This window comes from Bufo gargarizans, chromosome 5 (genome assembly GCF_014858855.1).
Source record: "Bufo gargarizans isolate SCDJY-AF-19 chromosome 5, ASM1485885v1, whole genome shotgun sequence".
Taxonomy (NCBI): Eukaryota; Metazoa; Chordata; class Amphibia; order Anura; family Bufonidae; genus Bufo; species Bufo gargarizans.
The window spans coordinates 58,776,717-58,797,155 of record NC_058084.1 but is presented as its reverse complement, the minus strand read 5'-3'; the positions used below and the strand labels follow the sequence as shown (position 1 = coordinate 58,797,155).

General features: G+C 43.6%; 1 protein-coding gene across 1 annotated transcript in view; it reads left to right on the top strand.

Moving 5' to 3' along the window:
* Positions 1-20,439, top strand: part of LOC122939089 (transient receptor potential channel pyrexia-like) — a 230,472-nt gene that overhangs the window by 96,041 nt on the left and 113,992 nt on the right. Inside the window, 2 exon segments of the mRNA XM_044295062.1 lie at positions 8,640-8,730; positions 11,200-11,228. Of these exon segments, the coding sequence (XP_044150997.1) occupies positions 8,640-8,730; positions 11,200-11,228 (120 nt within the window).

The following is a 20,439-nucleotide window of genomic DNA, read 5'->3' as shown; positions in this document are numbered from 1 at the left end:
GTATGGTGGTATTACTTGGGGACTGTAAGACATTATTATGGGCACACTGTATGGCAGTGTTCTGTGCGCGCTGTTAGGCTAGGGCTTCACAGCTAAATGTGAAAAAAAGGGTGCAACTACCTCGCATCATGTGTCACACGACATTCATGTCACACCAACGTTGCGCGACATTTATTGTAATGACAGTCTATGGTGTCACACTGCGACATGCTGCGACGTGACAGTCGCACAGAAATTCAACATGTATAGTCGCACAATGAATGTCGCTGTGTAGCCTTAGCCCTAGTGCATAACCCTGTAGTGGTATTAGCACAGTAGTATTATGGAACTGATGTGCAGCAGTATTATGAGCATGGCGTGGCACTGTTATTTGGTACTGTATGGTGGTGTTGTTTAGGTAGGCAGGAGTGTAGAAAAGCTGGGTGACGGCTCCAGTGCAGTCATATTGGCTTTCATAATAATAATGAAAAGCAGATATCTGCATGGGATAATTATAGGACCTATATGTATTTAGGATTTTTTATTGTAGGAAGCAGTGACCTTTATATATCCCTTTACTTATAGTTTGAAGTATTGTAAAAAAAACAAACATAAAAAGTACTTACAATGGCATCACTGGCGTCTCCTGTGTGTAACTGCTAACTGTACATTGTTAGATTACTTTCCTACTGCAGTTATCCCATATCCTCCACCATCATGATCTGATCTAATTTTCACTCATTTTCTTTGTAAGTTGCGTGCCTCTAGTTGCTTAAATGCATATCTTTACATTAATGTCTGCATTATGTTGTTTGTGTATGGACATTTTCTACCCACACTTCCAGTTTATATGAGGTCAGGAGGGAAATTACATCCTGTTCTCTGCTTATTACCCTCCTTAATCAGTATGCTACCTGCCGCCTTCTTTTTTACAGATATGCTTTATGTGTTTGTATGTGATTCCTAATTGATTTCTGTGACCTCATTCCTCCCTTAAAGAAGAACTGCCCCCACTCCTGACATGTGTGTTTAGATAGCTAGTTGCATTGCCCATGTAGTTACAATCCTGAAACATCTATTATTATGACTGTGAGGTGCCATTCCTATATTATTCCTGCTAAAAGTTTATAAATTAATAGCTAGCTGTCTGCAGTGAAGGTGCAGATGGGAGTTACCTGTTGAGGGTGTGTCCCTGTACATTCTACACTGGCAGCATTGATACTAAAGGTCCATTCCCACGTCCGTTGTTTCTTTCCTGATCTGTTCCGTTTTTTGCGGAACAGATCTGGACCAGATCTGGACCCATTCATTTTCAATGGGTCCTGAAAAAAATCGGACAGCACAATGTCTGATTTTTTTTCAGGACCCATTGAAAATGAATGGGTCCAGATCTGGTCCAGATCTGTTCCGCAAAAAACGGAACAGATCAGGAAAGAAACAACGGACGTGTGAATGGGGCTTTAGGGACACATGCCCAACTGGTAACACCTATCTGGACCTTCATTACAAACTGCAAGTAATTCATAACCACTAGAAGGAATAATAAAGGAATGTTACAATATATAGTCAAATGAATCCAGAATTGTTATTACTTGGGGAATGCAAGTGGTTACTAAACCAGACATGTCAGGAGAGGCGACAGCTCCTCTTTAAGGGCACAGATTTACATAGTTCAAAAGGCGCATTGCTTGACCTGTGCCAAATAGGCGCTCACCTGTTGGAGTTGTGCAAACATGACTACAACTTTAGTGACAGTGTACAGGATGAGGCAAAAATGTCAGCTGCGGTCCAGAAATGCTCTGACAGAATAGTTCTGTGGATAAGCTCCAAAGGAAAGGAAAAACGATATTGGAGGCGCTGCCAGATAATGTAGAAAAGGACTTTCAGGTAGAATCATTATTTTTCACTTTCCATGTTTCCCATAAAAGCCAATTCTGGAACATCTTTCTTAGGCTTATTGCACACGAACATGTGCGCTCCATGGCCGTTCTGCGGACCGCATTTGCGGTGCATTCCGCATCACGGATGCGGACCCATTCACTTCAATGGGTCCGAGAATGGTGCGGAACGGAAGCACGGAACGGAACCCTACAGAAGCACCACAGAGTGCTTCCATGGGGTTTCGTCCCGTACTTCCGTTCCGCAAAAAGATGTCCTATCTTTTTGTGGAATGGCCGGACCGCAGACCCATTAAAGTCAATAGATTCGCGATCCGCTGTGGCTGCCCCGCGGTGGGTGTTAGTGCATTGTGGCCCGCAGCACGGCCATGGGGCGCACACGTTCGTGTGCAAGAGGCCTTAAATACTCTGCGCCACTCACTATGCCATCCGGTCTCCTGGTTGCTGGTGCCCTCGGCAGGCTCCTGCCACCATGCTCATGACTAGTGCTACAGCCGGCCTTTTAAAAGGCCATTGTTTACACTTCCAAATCTTTCCTTTGCCAAAACCTGCTGGTCCCTGGGTACTTAAGCCATCCTCTCCAGGCAAAGGGTGCAATGTGATCCTACTGCATTTATCCTGCATTCTTGTTCCTGTCCATGCTCCAGTCCTGTACCCATCCTGCCTGTGTGCTCCTGCACTTCCAGTCTGGTTCTATCCTCTGTCTACCTCCATCTACACAACCAGCAGGGCGGCAAACTGGGCAATTTCCCAGGGCCCCGATCCTCTAAGGGGGCCCCCTGCTTCAGATAGCTGTGGGGACTCCCTGCTTCAGATTGCTGAACAGTCTGGACTACAGAGTGGGGAACTTCCCAGGAGTCCCTGCTCTGAATCTATAGATGCCCATATGTTGAGTCAGTGCTATAAACATGAAGGGGATATCCCTAAGCATTGTCGGTATGCTTGGGGACACCCTGTGTATTTACGTCTAATTTAGCCTCACAACCATCTATATTAGTCCCTATCAGATTGGAAAAGTTTCAATGGAGTCCAGGAGAAATATATATAAAAGTGGCACTATTGAAGGCACCAGATAATTGCATTATGCTTGTCAGTAAAAGCAAAAAAAGGAAGAGACCACTGTGGTACTGAAGTGGCCAAAATCATTAAAAACAAAAAGATAGCATTTAGTAATTATAAAAAAAAAAGGATGACAGGCAAATTTATAAGATTAGGCAGAGAGAGGCCAAACAAGTTATAAGAGCTTCTAAAGCACAGGCAGAAGAGAAATGAGCTCAGTCAGTGAAAAAAGGACGATAAGACATTTTTCAGATACATAAATAGAAAAAGGAAACTAAAACAAGGAATTACTAAATTATAAACAAAAGAAGGGAGGTATATGGAAGAAGATAAAAACTACGGTAGCTGACTGCCTCAATGAATACTTCTATTCAGTTTTTGCAAAGGCAAATAAAGGAGAAGGACCTCAGTTAGGAAAGAAGACTAATGAATCTTTTGATGCATGTGTCTTTACAGAGGAAGAGGTTCTAAGTCAACTGTCTAAAATGAATACAAATAAGTCACAGGGGTCTGATGGGATACACCCAAAGCTATTAAAAGAGCTCAGCGGTGAACTAGCAAAATCATTAACAGATTTATTTAACCAATCACTGGTAACAGGAGTCGTCCCAGAAGATTGGAAATTAGCAAATGTTGTGCCCATTCACAAGAAAGGTAGTAGGGAGGAATCGGGCAACTATAGGCCAGTAAGCCTGACATCAATAGTGGGGAAATTAATGGAAACCATACATTAAGGAGAGGATTGTGGAACATCTAAAATACCATGGATTGAAAGATGAAAAACAGCATGGGTTTACTTCAGGGAGATCATGGCAAACTAATCTTATTGATTTTTTTGATTGGGTGACTAAAATAATAGATGGAGGAGGTGCAGTAGACATCGCTTATCTAGACTTTAGTAAGGCTTTTGATACTGTCCCACATAGAAGGCTTATCAATAAAGTGCAGTCTTTGGGCTTGGACTCCCATATTGTTGAATGGATTAGGCAGTGGCTGAGGGACAGGCAACAGAGGGTTGTAGTCAATGGAGTATATTCCGACCATGGTCTTGTTACCAGTGTGGTACCTCAGGGATCTGTTATGGGACCCATATTGTTTAATATCTTTATCAGTGAAATTGCAGAAGGCCTCGATGGTAAGGTGTATCTTTTTGCTGATGACACAAAGATTTGTAACAGGGTTGATGTTCCTGGAGGAATACACCAAATGGAAAAGGATTTAGGAAAACTAGAGGAATGGTCAAAAATCTGGCAACTAAAATTTTATGTTGATAAGTGCAAGATAATGCACCTTGGTGCGTAAAAACCCAAGAGCAGAATATAAAATCAGTGATACAGTCCTAACCTCAGTTCTGAGGAAAGGGATTTAAGGGTCATTATTTCAGAAGACTTAAAGGTAGGCAGACAATGTCATAGAGCAGCAGGAAATGCTAGCAGAATGCTTGGGTGTATAGGGAGAGGCATTACCAGTAGAAAGAGGGAGGTGCTCCTGCCGCTCTACAGAGCACTAGTGAGACCTCATTTGGAGTATTGTGCTCAGTACTGGAGACCTATCTCCAGAAGGGTATTGATACTTTGGAGAGAGTACAGACAAGAACTACTAAACTAGTACATGGATTGCAGGATAAAACTTACCAGGAAAGATTAAAGGACCTTAACATGTATAGCTTGGAAGAAAGACGAGACAGAGGGGATATGATAGAAATACATAAAGGGAATCAATAAGGTAAAAGAGGAGAGAATATTTAAAAGAAGAAAAACTGCTACAAGAGGACATCGTTTTAAATTAGAGGGGCGAAGGTTTAAAAGTAATATCAGGAAGTATCACTTTACTGAGAGAGTAGTGGATGCATGGAATAGCCTTCTGCCGACACATTCTATGTTTATATTAAAGGCAAGAACCTTAACCACTGAGCTATAGCGCTCAATGCTAAACTATTGCTGAAAAACTTTATAGAAGTTTCTCTTGCATTAGGTATTCATATACAACAGAAGTATTTTATTTTACAGTTTATGGGCCAGATTTATCATTAGCTCAAGTCAGAATAATGGAGTGAAAAAGTCGCAAATTTTTGCGCAATCGCTTAAACTGCGCAAAAATTTGCGACTTTTTTCTGCTCTGCACTATGCTCGCCAGTTTTCTGAAAGTGGGCGTTTTTTCTTATGTAAATGAATCTCTAGACAGATTTACTTTTGGGACTATTTAAAAAGTCGCAAAAAAGTCGCAATTTCACTCCAGTGAGGACCATGCTTATCTTTTGAGACTTTTTAAGAGAACATGCGACTTTTTCATAAAAGGTGCGACTTTTTCATAAAGATGTGCGACTTTTGTAAAGCTGCTTACTGACGGATAAACTGCTACCGTCAAACCACATTTATTACAGTCTTAAAGGGGCGATAATAAATCTGACTTGGCTAAAACTGACTTTAGCCATATGTGAAAGTGGAGTGAGCTGTCAGAGTCGTGATAAATCTGGCCCTATATGTTTTAGTAATTGTAAAAAAATGTATGGCACAAAATAAATATGTAATTACTAAAAAAATATATATAAAATGATACTTCTGATATATATGGATGCATAATGCGTGGGAAACTACTATAAGGCTTTTTAGTGATAATATAGTTATAGTAATTTAACATGGAGCTCTATAGCTCAGTGGTTAAGGTTCTTGTCTTTAATGTAGAAGGTTGTGAGTTTAAATCCCCACAGAAGCATTTCAAAAATAGAGGCTAAATAAAAATTAAATTCTCAAGGTGTCCCCAACAGTGAAAAGTTTGGTTTTATTTAAAAAAGAAAATGGAGCAAAACATAAAATATCAAATAGCACCCGTATTAATCCACGCCAATCTTTTTAACTTTAACCAGTATTTTTTGTTGGGAAAGGTGGCAACCCTAGCAGCACCCCCACTCAGGACCTCTATAGGCCCACTCACTGCAGCAAGCCCAGCCTCAGTAAGCCTTATCAGGACTCACTTTGTAAAAAATTATTTTTTCTTATCATAGCAATATTTTGACCCTCATAACTTTTTTATAGTTATGTCTACGGAGATGTGTGAGGACTTATTTTTTGCGGGACGATGCAGGACCATTTTAGGGTGTGTTTGATGATCACTTTTTATAAAATTTTCTTGGGAGATAAAGTGATGAAACAACGGCGAATCCTTTTTAATTTTTTTCTGTTACGCCAGTCACCATTTGGGCTAACTTCTGTTATATTTTAATATTACAGGCGTTTTCGCATGCACCGATGCCCATAATGTTATTTTCTTTTTTTGTTTATTCTTATTTTGGGGAAAGTGGGATGACTTAACTTTGACATTTTTTTTTGCTTTATAATTTTAAACCTTTTTATTTTTTTAAACTTTTTTTAATTAATTTTTGTTAGGTCCCCAAGGACCACAACTTGCAATCATCAGATTGTTACTTATACAGAATAATGTAAATTGCTCCATTAGGGTCCATTCACACATCCGTATGTGTTTTGCGGATCCACGGATCCGCAAAACACAGACACCGGCAATGTGCGTTCTGCATTTTACGGACCGCACATCGCCGGCACTATAATAGAATATGCTTAATCTTGTCGGCAATTGCGGACAAGAATAGGACATGTTCTATTTTTTTCGGGAACGGAATTGCGGACTCGGAAGTGCGGGTCCGCATTTCAGGATCCGGGCAGCACATCGTGCGGCCCCATAGAAATGAATAGGTCCGCAATTCCGTTCCGCAAAATGCGTAACAGAATTGCGGACGTGTGAATGGACCCTAAGGCCTCATGAACAAGACTGTTCCGTTTTTTTGCGGTCTGCAAATTTCAGATCCGCAAAACACGGAAGCCGCCCGTGTGCCTTCCGCAATTTGCGGAACGGAACAGGCGGCCCATTGTAGAAATGCCTATTCTTGTCCGCAAAACGGACAAGACTAGGACATGTTATAATTTTTTTGCGGGGCTACGGAACGGAGCAACGGATGTAGACAGCACACGGAGTGCTGTCCGCATCTTTTGCAGCCCCATTGAAGTGAATGGGTTCGCACCCGAGCCGCAAAAACTGCGACTCGGATGTAGACCAGAACAACGGTCGTGTGCATGAGGCCTTAGTCTGTATAGAAATCACTATATCGCATTTTAGTGCTGCCATCTTGTTGCCTGAACTGGGATATAATAAAGATGAGCCCGAAAGCCTAGTACAGGCTGCGGTTCATTTTTAGGACAGGGTGCTTTCCTCAGTCTCCGCTGGGAGAAAGTGCGCCTAAAGTGGAAGCCCGCGCTTCTGGTTTTTAACACTCTCAGGCCTCATTGCACACGACCGTATGTATTTTGCGGTCCACAGACAAAGGATGCCCAGAAAATACGGATGACATCCGTGTGCATTACGTATTTTACGGATCAGAACAGCTGGCGCCTAATAGCACAGTCCTATCCTTGTCCGTAATGCGGACAATAATAGGACATGTTCTATTTTTTTGCGGAACGGAAATACGAACATACGGAAACAGAATGCACACGGAGTATACGGTCCGCAAAAAAACCCTGAAACGGACACAGAATGAAAATACGTTCGTGTGCATGAGGCGTTAGATTCCGTGAGTGAGGAGAACTCATTGCTGTGAGGGGAGGGGGGCATCTGGTGTATTCTGGGGCCATGAGGGTGCCGATCTGTGTGAGGAGCTTTATGGGGTGTAAATCTGTGAGGGAGCGCCGGAATCGACAGAATATAACTGTGTTGTTAGTACATTATTGCAAGATTTGGGCCCCACTTTTGCCCAGGGCCACATTTTGTCTAAAACCGGCCCTGACTACCTGGGGAAATGCTGTCTGGCTTTCTAAACCAACATTCAAGCCTTTGTGACTGTTCAGACTGCCCCTGCAGTTTTCCTGTGGTTTTGCAGCATTTTTCTATACCCTGAGCTCACAGTGCCAGGGGCGGATTAAGTGCATGATAGGCCCGGGGCTGTCTTCCCGACTCGGGCCCCCCCCCCCCCACCCCGTCCATTTTAGTCACCTCTTACCATGTGGTGAGCGCGATTACGTCATCAAAGGTCCTTTTGCAGGTCCTGAAATAGGAAAGAAGACGATGCCGGCTGCGCGAACAAGTGGATGAGGTGAGTTTATTTTTTTTATTTTTTAACCCCTCAATCGACATGATATTATTTTCCCTTATAACCATGTTATAAGGGAAAATAATAAAATCTACAGAACACCTAACCCAAACCAGAACTTCAGTGAAGAAGTCCGGGTTCGGGTCTGGGTACCACATTCAGTTTTTTCTTACGCGCGTGCAAAACGCATTGCACCCGCACTATAAAAACTGAACAACGCAATCGCAATCAAAACTGACTGAAATTGCGTGCGCACTCGCGCGGGTTTCCCCGCAATGCACACGCGATGCATCCGGAGCAAATTCAGGATGCCTGTGTGAAAGAGGCCTAATAGGTTTTGATTAAAAGAAATAGCAAGTGATTGGTTCCAAAGGAAACTCCAAATAGATTTTTTTTCTCCTGGACCTTTGGGGCCCACTATGGTATCAGAGCCTGGTATCCTCTGGTACTCTGGTGGGCTAGTCCAACGCTGGCTGAATGGTCGTTGATATGGATGACAACCAGTAGACATATGCAGTAATGATTAGATGACAGCTTTCAGTCGATTGATATTTAGGAGATAAATGACAATTCTTTCTTATTCTGTCATCTTTCTACTTTAGGCGACCCAGGCTTTGGATCAATTTCTTATTAAGGATCGTGCAAATCGAAAGCAGCATTTTTATCTAAACCTTGTGGAGCCATCAACCTCAGGTAAGACAGGGCAATCATTGCAATACATAAAAGTATCTGGTGTTTTCCAACAATCATAACTTATCACCTATCCACAGGGCAGGTGATAAGTGTCAGATCGCTGGGCGTCTCACCAATCACAGGAATAGGGATCTCATGTCTGCATGGAGTGGTAGTCGTGTGTGTATCCTTCCCCACCAACGAAGAGTATAGCTGAGAACTCCCATTCTTCTGATTAGTGGGGGTCTCAGCAGTGAAAGCTCTATATCCCAAAATTGATGACTGAAATGAATGGTTTTAGGCGTTTCCTACTGGTGCGGTATAATATGTTTTTATGTACAAGTGATGTAAACTGTAGAAGATCTACAATAAAAAAATATTGCTTTGCTCCCCTCGCCCTGGTCCTCTCTAGAAACCCACTGATGCTTTATTGACTTCATGCCCAGACGTTACGTGACCGCAGTGATTAATTGTTCTAGCACTGTATATGTACAGCACTGAGTTCTTGGCTAGATTGCGGCCATGCCGCTGGGTTTCATTATGTCTTTTTTCTCCCTACCTTTATTTTTCCTAGAAAAGTCTGTTCGTTCTCATTAACACTTTCTGCAATTCCTAGTCTGCAGGATGCAGATCTTAAAGGTGTTCACCAGGAATTAAGAAAATGAAAATGCTTAAATATTATTTTATTATACATATATTCACAAATACCTTTCATTATTTATAATGGCTCATTTTGTCTGGGGAGCAATCATCAGGGGTAATAAAATGGCCGCCATACTATTAGTACACATAAAACCTGTCCTAATCACACAGGACAAGTTACTTCAGAACACTGAGGTAAAGAGCTGCCTCATCCTCCTCTCTGCTTGTCAGGAATTTTGATCTTGAAAACAGTTAAATATGATCTTCAGCGGAATCCCTGTAGGAATGGAGTTCATGAGGAGACAAGTACAGAGAGGACAGACTGTGGCAATGTGTGACTGTGGTAATGGAGACTGCACACAAGAGCTGCTGCTCTTTACCCACATCCCCATTCTCCTCTCTGTACTTCATGTCTTCTCATGAACTCCATTCCTACAGATTCAGCTGTAGATCATATTGAACTGTATTCAAGATCAAAATCCCTGACAAGCAGAGCAGAGAGGAGGATGAGGCAGCTCTTTAGCTCAGTGTTATGAAGTAACTTGTCCTGCTGTGTGATTAGGACAGTTTTTGTGTGCACTGATAGGACGGCAGCCACTTTATTTCTCCTTATGATTGTTCCCTAGACAAAACAAGCCATTATAACTGATGAAAGATAATTGGGAATATATTTATAATTGGAATATAATATGTAATATTTAATTATTTTCAGTATTTTAACTTTCTTAATTCCTGGAGAACCCCTTTAAGTTTGGATGGCCAGACTGTGTGGTGGATGCCATAGCAATATACCCTTTGCACAAGCAGCGAAGTCTGTTGCCATAAACAAGTGATTTTTTTACTGTATGTCCAGCATGGCCTTTAAGTACTTCTCAACGATTTGTAAAATGTCTATTCTCTTTCTCTCAGGGGTAGCCTTTCAGTTCAGTTGCTTCTCTGGCAGCTTTCAGTCTCAGGGATGAAGATTCCCTGGACTAAGCCTAGTTCTCAGCAGCTCACAAAAACATATCCTTATGCCTCATTCACACGTCAGTGTTTGGTCAGTGATTTCCATCAGTGATTGTGAGCCAAAACCCGGTGCGGCTCTAAACACAGAACATGTGCAGATCTTTTCCTTATACCTTATGTCTGTGGAGGCTCCAATCCTGGTTTTGGCTCACAATCACTGATGGAAATCACTGACCAAAACACTGACGTGTGAATAAGGCATAACTCAAGACCTGCTCAGCAAAAATTCACTAACCAGGGGGCATGACCAGCCCATCACCCTAACAGCTGCACTTAGACTGCCAGTTTTAACTATTTGTTGTCCATACACAACCATTACAATATACAAGGAAAAGTAGGACACTTCTATGTGAAATGCTTATGCAATAAATCACAACATTTAACTCTTTATCAGTGATCCGCAGGGTCACTGCACCTATACAATGCTTACCCTTTACAAAAGTTAGAGGTAAATGGCTGGAAGATCACGCCACCCTTCTCTCTTTCTGAGGACAGAAAGCAAGTGATGCTGAGGTCAGAAATCACACTGTTCCAGGGTGCCTTGAATCGGCGGCAGACAGGGGGCCCTTTTTGATTATTGATATGAGGATCCCTCTGCTCCATATACATCTCTACTTATGGAGTAATGTACAAAATCAGGACGACACCAAGGCTAGTCACAGTATAGAAGTGAATGAAAGATGGTGTCTGGCATCCCGGAGGGTCAAATAGCAAATCAAGGTGAGACAATAGTATGTACAACGGTTCAGCATCATCTACTTTCTGTCCTTTATTATACTGTAGTTTTCTAAGATCTTACAAGTTATAATTCCTAGTCATATTTTTTTGTATTTTAAACAGGTTTTAAAGAGACACAAGCCAAATCTCCAGTGAGTACTTATGAAATGTATTGCTTTCTGTATAATATTATCATCGACTTCTTTTGTGCTTTGATTGTTCCTTCCACCAACTTCGCTTTAATATCAACCATCTCTCATGCAACACAGAACCACCCGTAACAGTATCTGCCACCCCAGATGGTAGGTCTGCTCACAACGCGCCTGCCTCTGCCCTCTGTAAGGGGTTGGTACACACTTTGGTGTGATTCAGACTTCTCTGTTACACATGCCTCCGTTGTCAGTGTTACTTTATGTGAGAAATCAACGGTAAGCAAAGCCCACGTCCACCTTCTATAACAATGGTGTGAACAGTGGGCAGAAATCACTAAATCACTTATTCATCACCGCACTCAGTGCAGTAATTCACAGATACATGCCTTCACACTACTGGCATCTCTGGCAGTTCTGAGAATTGATAAAGTCAATTTCTACATTTTTTCTCCCTCCATTCTAATTTCTAAAACTTAATGGCCCGCTTTCTGATGTCAGTGGTGAAGCTAGAGGTGTTGCAGCGACAAAAAGAAACCTCCCTAGGCCCTACATGAGCCATATGTCTTCTTACAAAAATGAACAGTAGTAATACATCCATGTGCATGATACTTTTGTTTGTTTAGTGGCTGTGTGGTATATTTTTTTTTTTAATTTGTGCACGGCTCATAATAAAGTCTCTAAAACCCATACTTGGCAACTTTTCAGAGTAGGGGTGGCAGTGCACCACTGGAATTTTTTTAGACTGTAGCCCCTTTTTAAATACCATGCCCCTTTCACAATAGTCTCCACCTCTTTACTGATGCAACACCCATGTCTCGCCCCCTTTGCCTTAATGCCTCACCACTTTCCTGCTGCTGGCCCACCCCCTCAGTGTGTATTTAGCTGATGACACATTTATCAATTAGGGCCACTCTTCAGGAGATACTGGGAGACTTTCCCAGCAGCGGTAGATTTGCCAACTCTTCCAGAGGTCCAGGAGGTCTCCCCCTTTTCCAGGAGCTTCCCGAATGTTCAGGGACAGATGGCAGCTATGCTGAATATCCTGAAGTAGGGTTATGAATCAGGTCAGATCCCTTTTATCTCTGGTTCCCGTTAAAAAATATTTAGCAAAAAGAAAGATTGTTTATCTGCTGCTTACCAGCTGTGTCTCTGCAATGTCCTTTAGGTTGAATTCACACCGAGTGCTTTGATTCCAGGCCAAAAACCGTGCAGAATCCACCTTCCAGTGTTTACAGTGGGTGCCCATGATGCCGTTCATGTTTTCCAGACCGTGCCAAAAACGGGCGCGCGTAGAAACTGCAGTGTATGCTTACAGATTAGCTCCCACTGAGAGCCATGAGTGGATCCGCCAAATTCAAACTACAGGACCGTGGTGGAATATGCATCAAAATCCACCCAAAAAAATCTCTGTGTGAACTCACCCTTAAGTACTGTCCAACATAGCGGCCGCTGCACAGGCATCACACAGCTGAGTCGTGGACCATAATGAGGCCAAAAGCCAAAGGGCTTTGTAAGTTACTAATGAAAGAAGTGGTAGCTCCTTGTTTTGCTGTTTATTAATGGCCTTGCAGTACGCCAAAATTTGCACGGCCATTAGAAAACAGCAAGATTGCACGCAGCCTTGTAGCTTCTGAATGCCATAGCTGCTATGTGGGACAGTACCCTTATATAAGGAAAGGCTCTAAAGGCAGCCATTAATCACAGGAGTGATGTGTCAGTGATTGGATGCCTTAGTCACATGACAGGACAACATTTCTTCACTGCAGCAGTGTAGCCTGGCAAAAGAACTTGAAACAGTTTACATAGGAGCAGCCATTGATAAATCTTTGGTACACGTAGCCCAACAGTCCAGAATTTGCAGGGATTCAGAGACAATTCTGACAAATTTGCGCAGTTCTGGGCCGAAAATTGGGTGGGGCTTATGTAAGCCCCAACTATAAATATATGGACCCGGAATGTTCCAAAGATGAATGTATTAAATGCCCCACATTTACCAACAAGAATGTTTGTAAGCATGGTTTTATCAATTTACTGGCAAGGATGGCAAGGCAAGGGCGGTACACCTGCCCTAGGATGGAGGCTTTTTTTATTTCTGCTTTGGGGCCCCTGCTCCTGTACGCATGCTCCTGGCTATGTCAATCTGAAGTATTTTATATGATGTAATGCATATGTTATCCTTCTTTCAACTTATGTACAGTACCATACTCTTTTCTCTGCATAGGAAAATTCTAAGCAGAAAATATAGTTTTAGAGGACATTACTGCCTGTAGAGGACATTACTATTTATTTTCACGGTTTAATTAAGGCACCTAAGTACATGGGTTAGTTAGGAAGTGTCACGCCTGCGCTTCTGCTGGAAAATTATAATTTAAAGATGTTTTACTGAATGTTTTTTGTGCATAGCCTTAAGATATAAAAGCAGCAAGTAATTAGGAAAATGTTTAGTCTATTCTGCTTTTAACCCCGTATCCCCCACTAAAGCCAGTTAATCTCAATTGAACGTAATGGATTCGTTTCCAAAGATTTTTTTTTTTTGTCATTAAAGTGCTTGGCCCATGAAGAACAAACCTAAGGATTCAGAGCAAACAGCCAATGAGTTCTCAACATGAAAAATATTAGGTTTATTATTCAGTAAATGAAATATAATGCTGTATGTCCTCTTATTTGATTTTTTTTTATTAGGCAGGGTTCACACTTGCCTGAGAAAGCATTAGGGAGATGAGGAAGAGGAGGCAGAGGACCCAGACACACCGTGGCAGTATGCAGTGGAGATGGAGGCAGTGAGTCCCTCCGAGTCACTTGTACAAATGGCCCGATGCATGCTCAGTTGCTTGCGTAGTGACAGCCAAATTGTCATCATTTGGCAGAGGGATGACTACTGGCTCTCCTCCATGTTAGACCCTCACTACCGGTCCAAATAGGGGGCCTTTTTAACATCCGCTGAGAGGGAGGACAAACTGAACTACTATAGAGACATCCTGTGTAGTCAGTTGGCCGCTGCCTATCTGCGCCATCGTCCGTTCTTTTGCAGGTCTGACCAGGGGGGTCCTCTGCTCTCATGTTCCACTGCCATGGCTGCTGGGGAGGGGTGGGGGGTAGGAGCAGTACCAGCTCCATCAGCAGCAACTTGAGTCTAGAGTCTTTGATGAGCAGCTTTCTTCACCGCCTACTGAAGAAACTACTCGCCAGCAGCAGCTAGACCTGGAGCAGAACCTGAACCAGCAGGTGGTGGCATACTTGGACAGCACCCTGCCACCTGACATTGAAGATCCGCTGGACTACTGGGCAGCCAAACTGGATTTGTGGCCGCAACTGGTCGAGTCTGCCCTGGAAAAGCTGTCCTGCCTGGCCAGTAGTGTGGCATCAGAGTAGGTGTTTAGTGCGGCGGGGGCCATAGTTACCCAAGGAGAACTCGCCTGTCCACCCAAAATGTGGAGAGACTGACCTTTGTCAAGATGAATCAGGCGTGGATTAGCCAGGATTTACACCCACCAATGCCTGATGCATCAGATTAGATCATCCATGCTGCCTCACCCAAACCTTGACAAAAGAGACTGGTTTCTTCTGGCTACCTGCTTCAGCTACTATTCTGATGCTGTCAGTCGCCTGATGCCAGACATATGATGCCAAATGCTCTTTCTTACACCCACCATAGTAAGCAGGTACTGTTATTGCCACCCACCTCCCCACTCTGTCACCGGGTCACTCTGTGGTCTCCTGATGCTGCTGCCACCTCACCAATCAGGTCTCCTCATGCTGCTGCTGCCACTTCCACACTATGTCACCTTGCCACTATGTGGCCTCCTTATGCTGCTACTAACTCAACACTATGTCAATGGGCCACTCTGTGGCCTCCTCATGCTGCTGCTGCCACCTCCACACTATGTCACCTTGCCAGTCTGTGGCCTCCTCATGCTGCTAAGCATATAGAAAGCCGCAGCACTCCTCCAAGAGTAAAAAAATCAGGGCTTTTATTAAACCAGCAGCATAACTAAAGCGTTGCTTCGACCACCTCTGGTCTTTATCAACACTGTAGTTATGCTGCTGGTTTAAAAAAAGACCCGATTTTTTTTACTATTGGAGGAGTGCTGCTGATTTCTATATGCTTATCTCATGACGGGACCCATGGCCAGGATCTCTATTTGCGAGCACCACCACCCCCATTAATGGTACCTTTCTTGTTTCCATGCTGGGATATGTAGTGCTGCTTATCCTTAATTTACCTCCTCATGCTTCTGCCACCTCCACACTATGTCACCTTGCCAGTCTGTGGCCTCCTCATGCTGCTGCTGCCACCTCCACACTATATCACCTTGCCCTCTGTGGCCTCCTCATGCTGCTGCTGCTTCTGCCACCTCCAAACTATTTCATCTTTCCAGTCTGTAGCCTCCTTATGCTGCTGCTAATTCAACACTATGTCACTGGGCCACTCTGTGGCTTTCTCATGCTGCTGCCACCTCAATACTATGTCATTGGGCCACTTTGTGGACTTCTCAAGCTGTTCTCCCACCCTCCCCACTCCATGACTGGGCCACTATTTTGCCTTTTTGGCTTGGTTGACATCATCATTTATTTGACCAGTTTTGGCCCCTTAACTGCCCAAATAAGTGAAGTGTGCAGTGATTCTAAGAGCACACTGCATGTCATACGGACTCACAGTATTATTTCACTACCACAGCAGACTCCCTATGCGTGTTACTGCAAGGCACAGTGTTCTACACCACTATACAGGCTCTCTGCAGCCAGGAAATAGCATTTTTTTTTACGCGATTTGCCGCGAATAATTTCGGATCGAATGTTTTCAGAAATTCTTTGAGAAATTCACTCATCTCTAATTATAGTACTCCCTCTCTAAAGACACTTTTTGTTTATGTAGTATATGCTTGAGGGAGTGGCACCTTCAAGTGTGAATGCACTCCTATTTTATCTTGGGAGTAGCATTCCTTTGCACTTTTGCCCTTCCTATCTCATAGAGCGCCTTGATTAGGTGGTACATATAGGTGTGCTCGCTCCTCCTCCCATTGGTTGCTTGATGCACATGGAGGTGACTAGGAGCAGCACACCATATGTGCAGGGTCTGCGCTCCTGAACATAGAAGCCCAATGGCTTAGGTAGGTTTAGCGTATGACCTGCCTGACCTGAGACCACCTGGGCGCTGGGTAGGTGCGTACAGATGTGTTTTGATCAAAATATATTGGCTAAGTGTCTCAGATTCTATCATATCAGAGTGTGGACTTTGTCCATATATAATTCTTGCATCTACTTTATGAAGTGCATTATTACCTTATTTCTGTGATTTCCTTTAAGGTTTTTATTATTTCTGCAATTCCCAGACTGAGGGGTGCAAAACTGACATACGGGTGGACAATCCATTTTAAAGTATGGGGAATGGTTAGCAATATTCCCCTTCAACACCTTTCTGCCTTAAATGAGCGCATTACCTTGCTGTCTGAGTCCAATGAACAGCCTTGTGAGTTCTAGACCTTCTCAGATGTGCAGGAGGTTAAACAGATACATCTTTCCTCCAGGCTTCTTACGACTAGACTCCATCAACACTAGTCAGGGGGGAGACTTGGTCCATCTCCTGACAACCTTACACACCTTTCAGATTGTTAAACGATAACTGTCACATTTAGACCCTAATTTCAATTTTCATATATGTAGTTACTAATAACATGATATTCCAGGCTCAGTTACTATTAGACTGACTTACCCCATATTTAATAAGATTCAGCCCTTAGCAACCAGTCTGCATAAAACTGCAATTTAACTATTCAGTTAAGATGGCCGCCACTGCCCTCACCCCCCAAAAGTGTCAGTAACCAGAGCCCTCCCCCTAAAGGGTTAATCTCCTGCAGCACAAAGGGGTCCTCTTACCACATGTGGCTTTCATTTATACACTGAGCAGACGGCAGATCTCCCTTCCCTGGTCTGCGCTGCTTCAACTCTGCATTGTCCAGCTCTGCTGAGTGAGGGAGCGTCTGCCAAGCGCAGGGACAGGGAGAAGTGCACAGAGCCCAGGCACTGTTATCAGCTGCTGGGGAGGACCTGGCTCTAATCATTTACTTACAGTCCCTGGCTGTCTGTAATCTGACCTTGCAGGCTGCCTGCTTCTGCGTCCTCCGTCTATCAACACATAGACGGACCCTGCCTAGCAACCCTATTTTAAGCACAGGTAAAAGTAAGCAGTACAGGGAACAAAAAAGTGGAATTAAGGGGTAATTGAATACACTGTGAAAAGTTTAAATAGGGCGACCAAGGAGATATTAATCACCACAATCCAATACTCCCCCCCCCCCCAAAAAAAATACGACAGTTATACTTTAAGCATACTGTATATTGTCCATACAGTGCCATTAAGTGGATGTACATGCAGTGGCGTACTAAGTGGAGGGAGGGTGGGGGGTGCTCCGTCCTGGGTGCCGGCTCTCATGGGGGCGCTTCAATCAATAGAGATGTAAGCTCTCATTCCTGGAGCGCAGGAGCTGGGTCCTGTCACTCACCGCTCAGCTCCCCGCGCTCCTCCCCTACTTCAGGCCGGCAGCGCTCTGAAGGGTAGAGCAGGAAGACTTCTCCCCGCAACACCATTCAGCCTACAGGCACAGATTGCACTGCCGTAACGTGTGGGCAGAGCCTGCAGCCCGGGAGTCTGCATATGCTCCGCCAACACAGTGCTGCAGAGCGATCTGTGTCTACAGGGGAGAGAGGACTGAGCTTCAGGAACCGGACAAAGTGAGTAGATACTGTGTTTTTTGTTGTTTGTTTTTTAACACAGAGGGGGCACAATGGTCATTGCTAACTTGAAGGGGGCACAATTGGCATTGCTAATGTGAAGGGGCACAATGGGCATTTCTACTGCAGAGGGGGCACAATGGGTATTTCTACTCTGGAGGGGGCACAATGGGCATTTCTACTATAGAGGGGCACAGCGCACAGAAGTCATTACTACTGTGAAGGGGGCACAATGGGCATTATTACTGTGAAGGGGGCACAATGGACATTATTACTATGAAGGTGGAAAATGGGCATTACTGAGAGGGGCACAATATAATAACTACTATGAAGGGGCAAGGGCATAAATACTGAGAGGGGCACAATATAATAACTACTATGAAGGGGGGCACAATGAAGGGATAAGTACTTTAAAGGGGCACAATGTGGGCATAATGACTGTTAGGGGGCACATATCTGTACAAAATTACTGTGAAGGTTGTACAATGAGGGCAATACTACTGTGAGGGGGTACCATTTCTTTAAAGTATGGGGGGGGGGGGGGCAGAGAAATGGCCACTGTGTACATGACAAATTACAACATTTTCCAAACACTGTATTAACTTTGTCAGTAGTAATTTACCCTTTGCAGGAGTCCTCTTTGAGGTACAGCAGGGACAGCCATCTACTGTACTAACCTATACTCTGCAGTGCTCTCCCACCACTGTAAGGAGAACATAAGCACCATGAATAATGAATATTGGAACGTGAATAGAAGTGTATGTAAGGACATAATAAACGTAATGTGTTCAAAAGAAAAAGCAAAAAAATGAAAAAAGTAAGACCTTGAGAAAACATTGCAACTGATTCTTCTAAAGCCTCAATATTCTTAAATACCCAGCACAATGGAAGGAAGCAGGAAAATTAATGATGGGGAGTTTTAGTGTGATAGAAAACAGCGGTCTGAGCTTTTCTGCTTGCAAATCATGCACAGGGGAAGCATAATGGGAATGACTGCACAACGGTAGAGGAATGGACCAAAACAACGTCCACTGGGGCGTGAAGCTAGTCATGCATTGTGTATTAAATAGGTGCAAATGCTGTGTGCATTGCTCCTCTCCACGGAATGGATGTTATTTCTAGTCAATGAGCTGCATCGTACAGTATATGTATACAGATCATGCTGGAGGCTCTCATAGCTGGACATTAGATACAGTACGGATTTTCCATCTGGATTTTGCAGGAGTTAATTTTACAATACACAAAGCATTTGGAAAATGTTCAGACGATTTCACTTTTTCCACATTTTGTTATGTTGCGTCTTGTACCAGAATAAAAAGAAAATCAAGTTTTTCCCCATCTTTCTGCACTCAATACCCCATAATGAGAAAGTGAGAACAGAATTTTGCAGTAAATTACATTAAATCTTGCATTGACATAAGTATTCACATACTTTACTCAGAACTTAGTTGAAGCCCTTTTGGCAGTGATTACAGCCTCCAGTCTTCTTGGGTATGATGCCACAAGATTTGCACACCTGGATTTGAGGATTTTCTGCTGTTCTTTGCAGATCCTCTCAAGCTGTCACCACCAGACATCTGAGAAGCTCTGTCAGACGTTCTTCAGAACCTCCTGCTTGAGGTTCCTTTTGTTTTGCTTTCGTTTTCTCATCTCGTTAGCCTCTCTCAGCTGTCATGTAGTTGCACTGATTGCATCCCTTTAAATCCCTTCCCATACTGCATCACTTTGCGGTTTATACAACTTCCTGGGGTGTGTGCATGCTGGATGCTACTACTGAGTCTTCTACAGATAAGTTTTGTTCATTTATTTGTGTTTTCCTGTTTACTGGATCCCAGGTGACCCTGACTCCCTCCGTATCAAGTGTAGGGAGCCGGTGGTCGTGTCCCCTCACTATTATAGGGTGTTCAGGTGTTATACAGTCGAGGAACGAGGATATGCGATCATCTACCATTGAGATTTTTGCATAGGCTGGGCAGTTAGGGAGAGAGCCAGGTCTGTTGCAGGGCTTTCCCTTTGGTTCCTTAGTTTTGGATCCAGTCAGTCGGATCTTCATTTTGTGTCTTCTAGTTTTCTGTACACCTTCCGTGACACAAGCTCTGTCAGGTTGGATGGGGACAATTGGTGGGCAGCCATTTTCAGGTCTTTCCATGGATGTTCGATTGGGATCAAGTCAGGGCTCCGACTGGGGCACTCATGGACATTCACAGGGTTGTCCCTAAGCCGCTCCTGTGTTGTCTTGGCTGTGTGCTTAGGGTCATTGTCATTTTGTAAGGTAAACCTTCGGACCAGTCTGAGGTCAGGAGAATTCTAGATCAGGGTTTTATTAAGAATACCTCAACCCAGGGCCGGGACAAGGTAGTTTGGCACCCTAGGCAGAGCAGGCAAATTGCGCCTCCCCAAAGCAACTTTAAGTTAACTTATTTACTAATAAAGATATTAAAACACATTTAAAAGAGGCAGATGGGCACAACCAGTGACT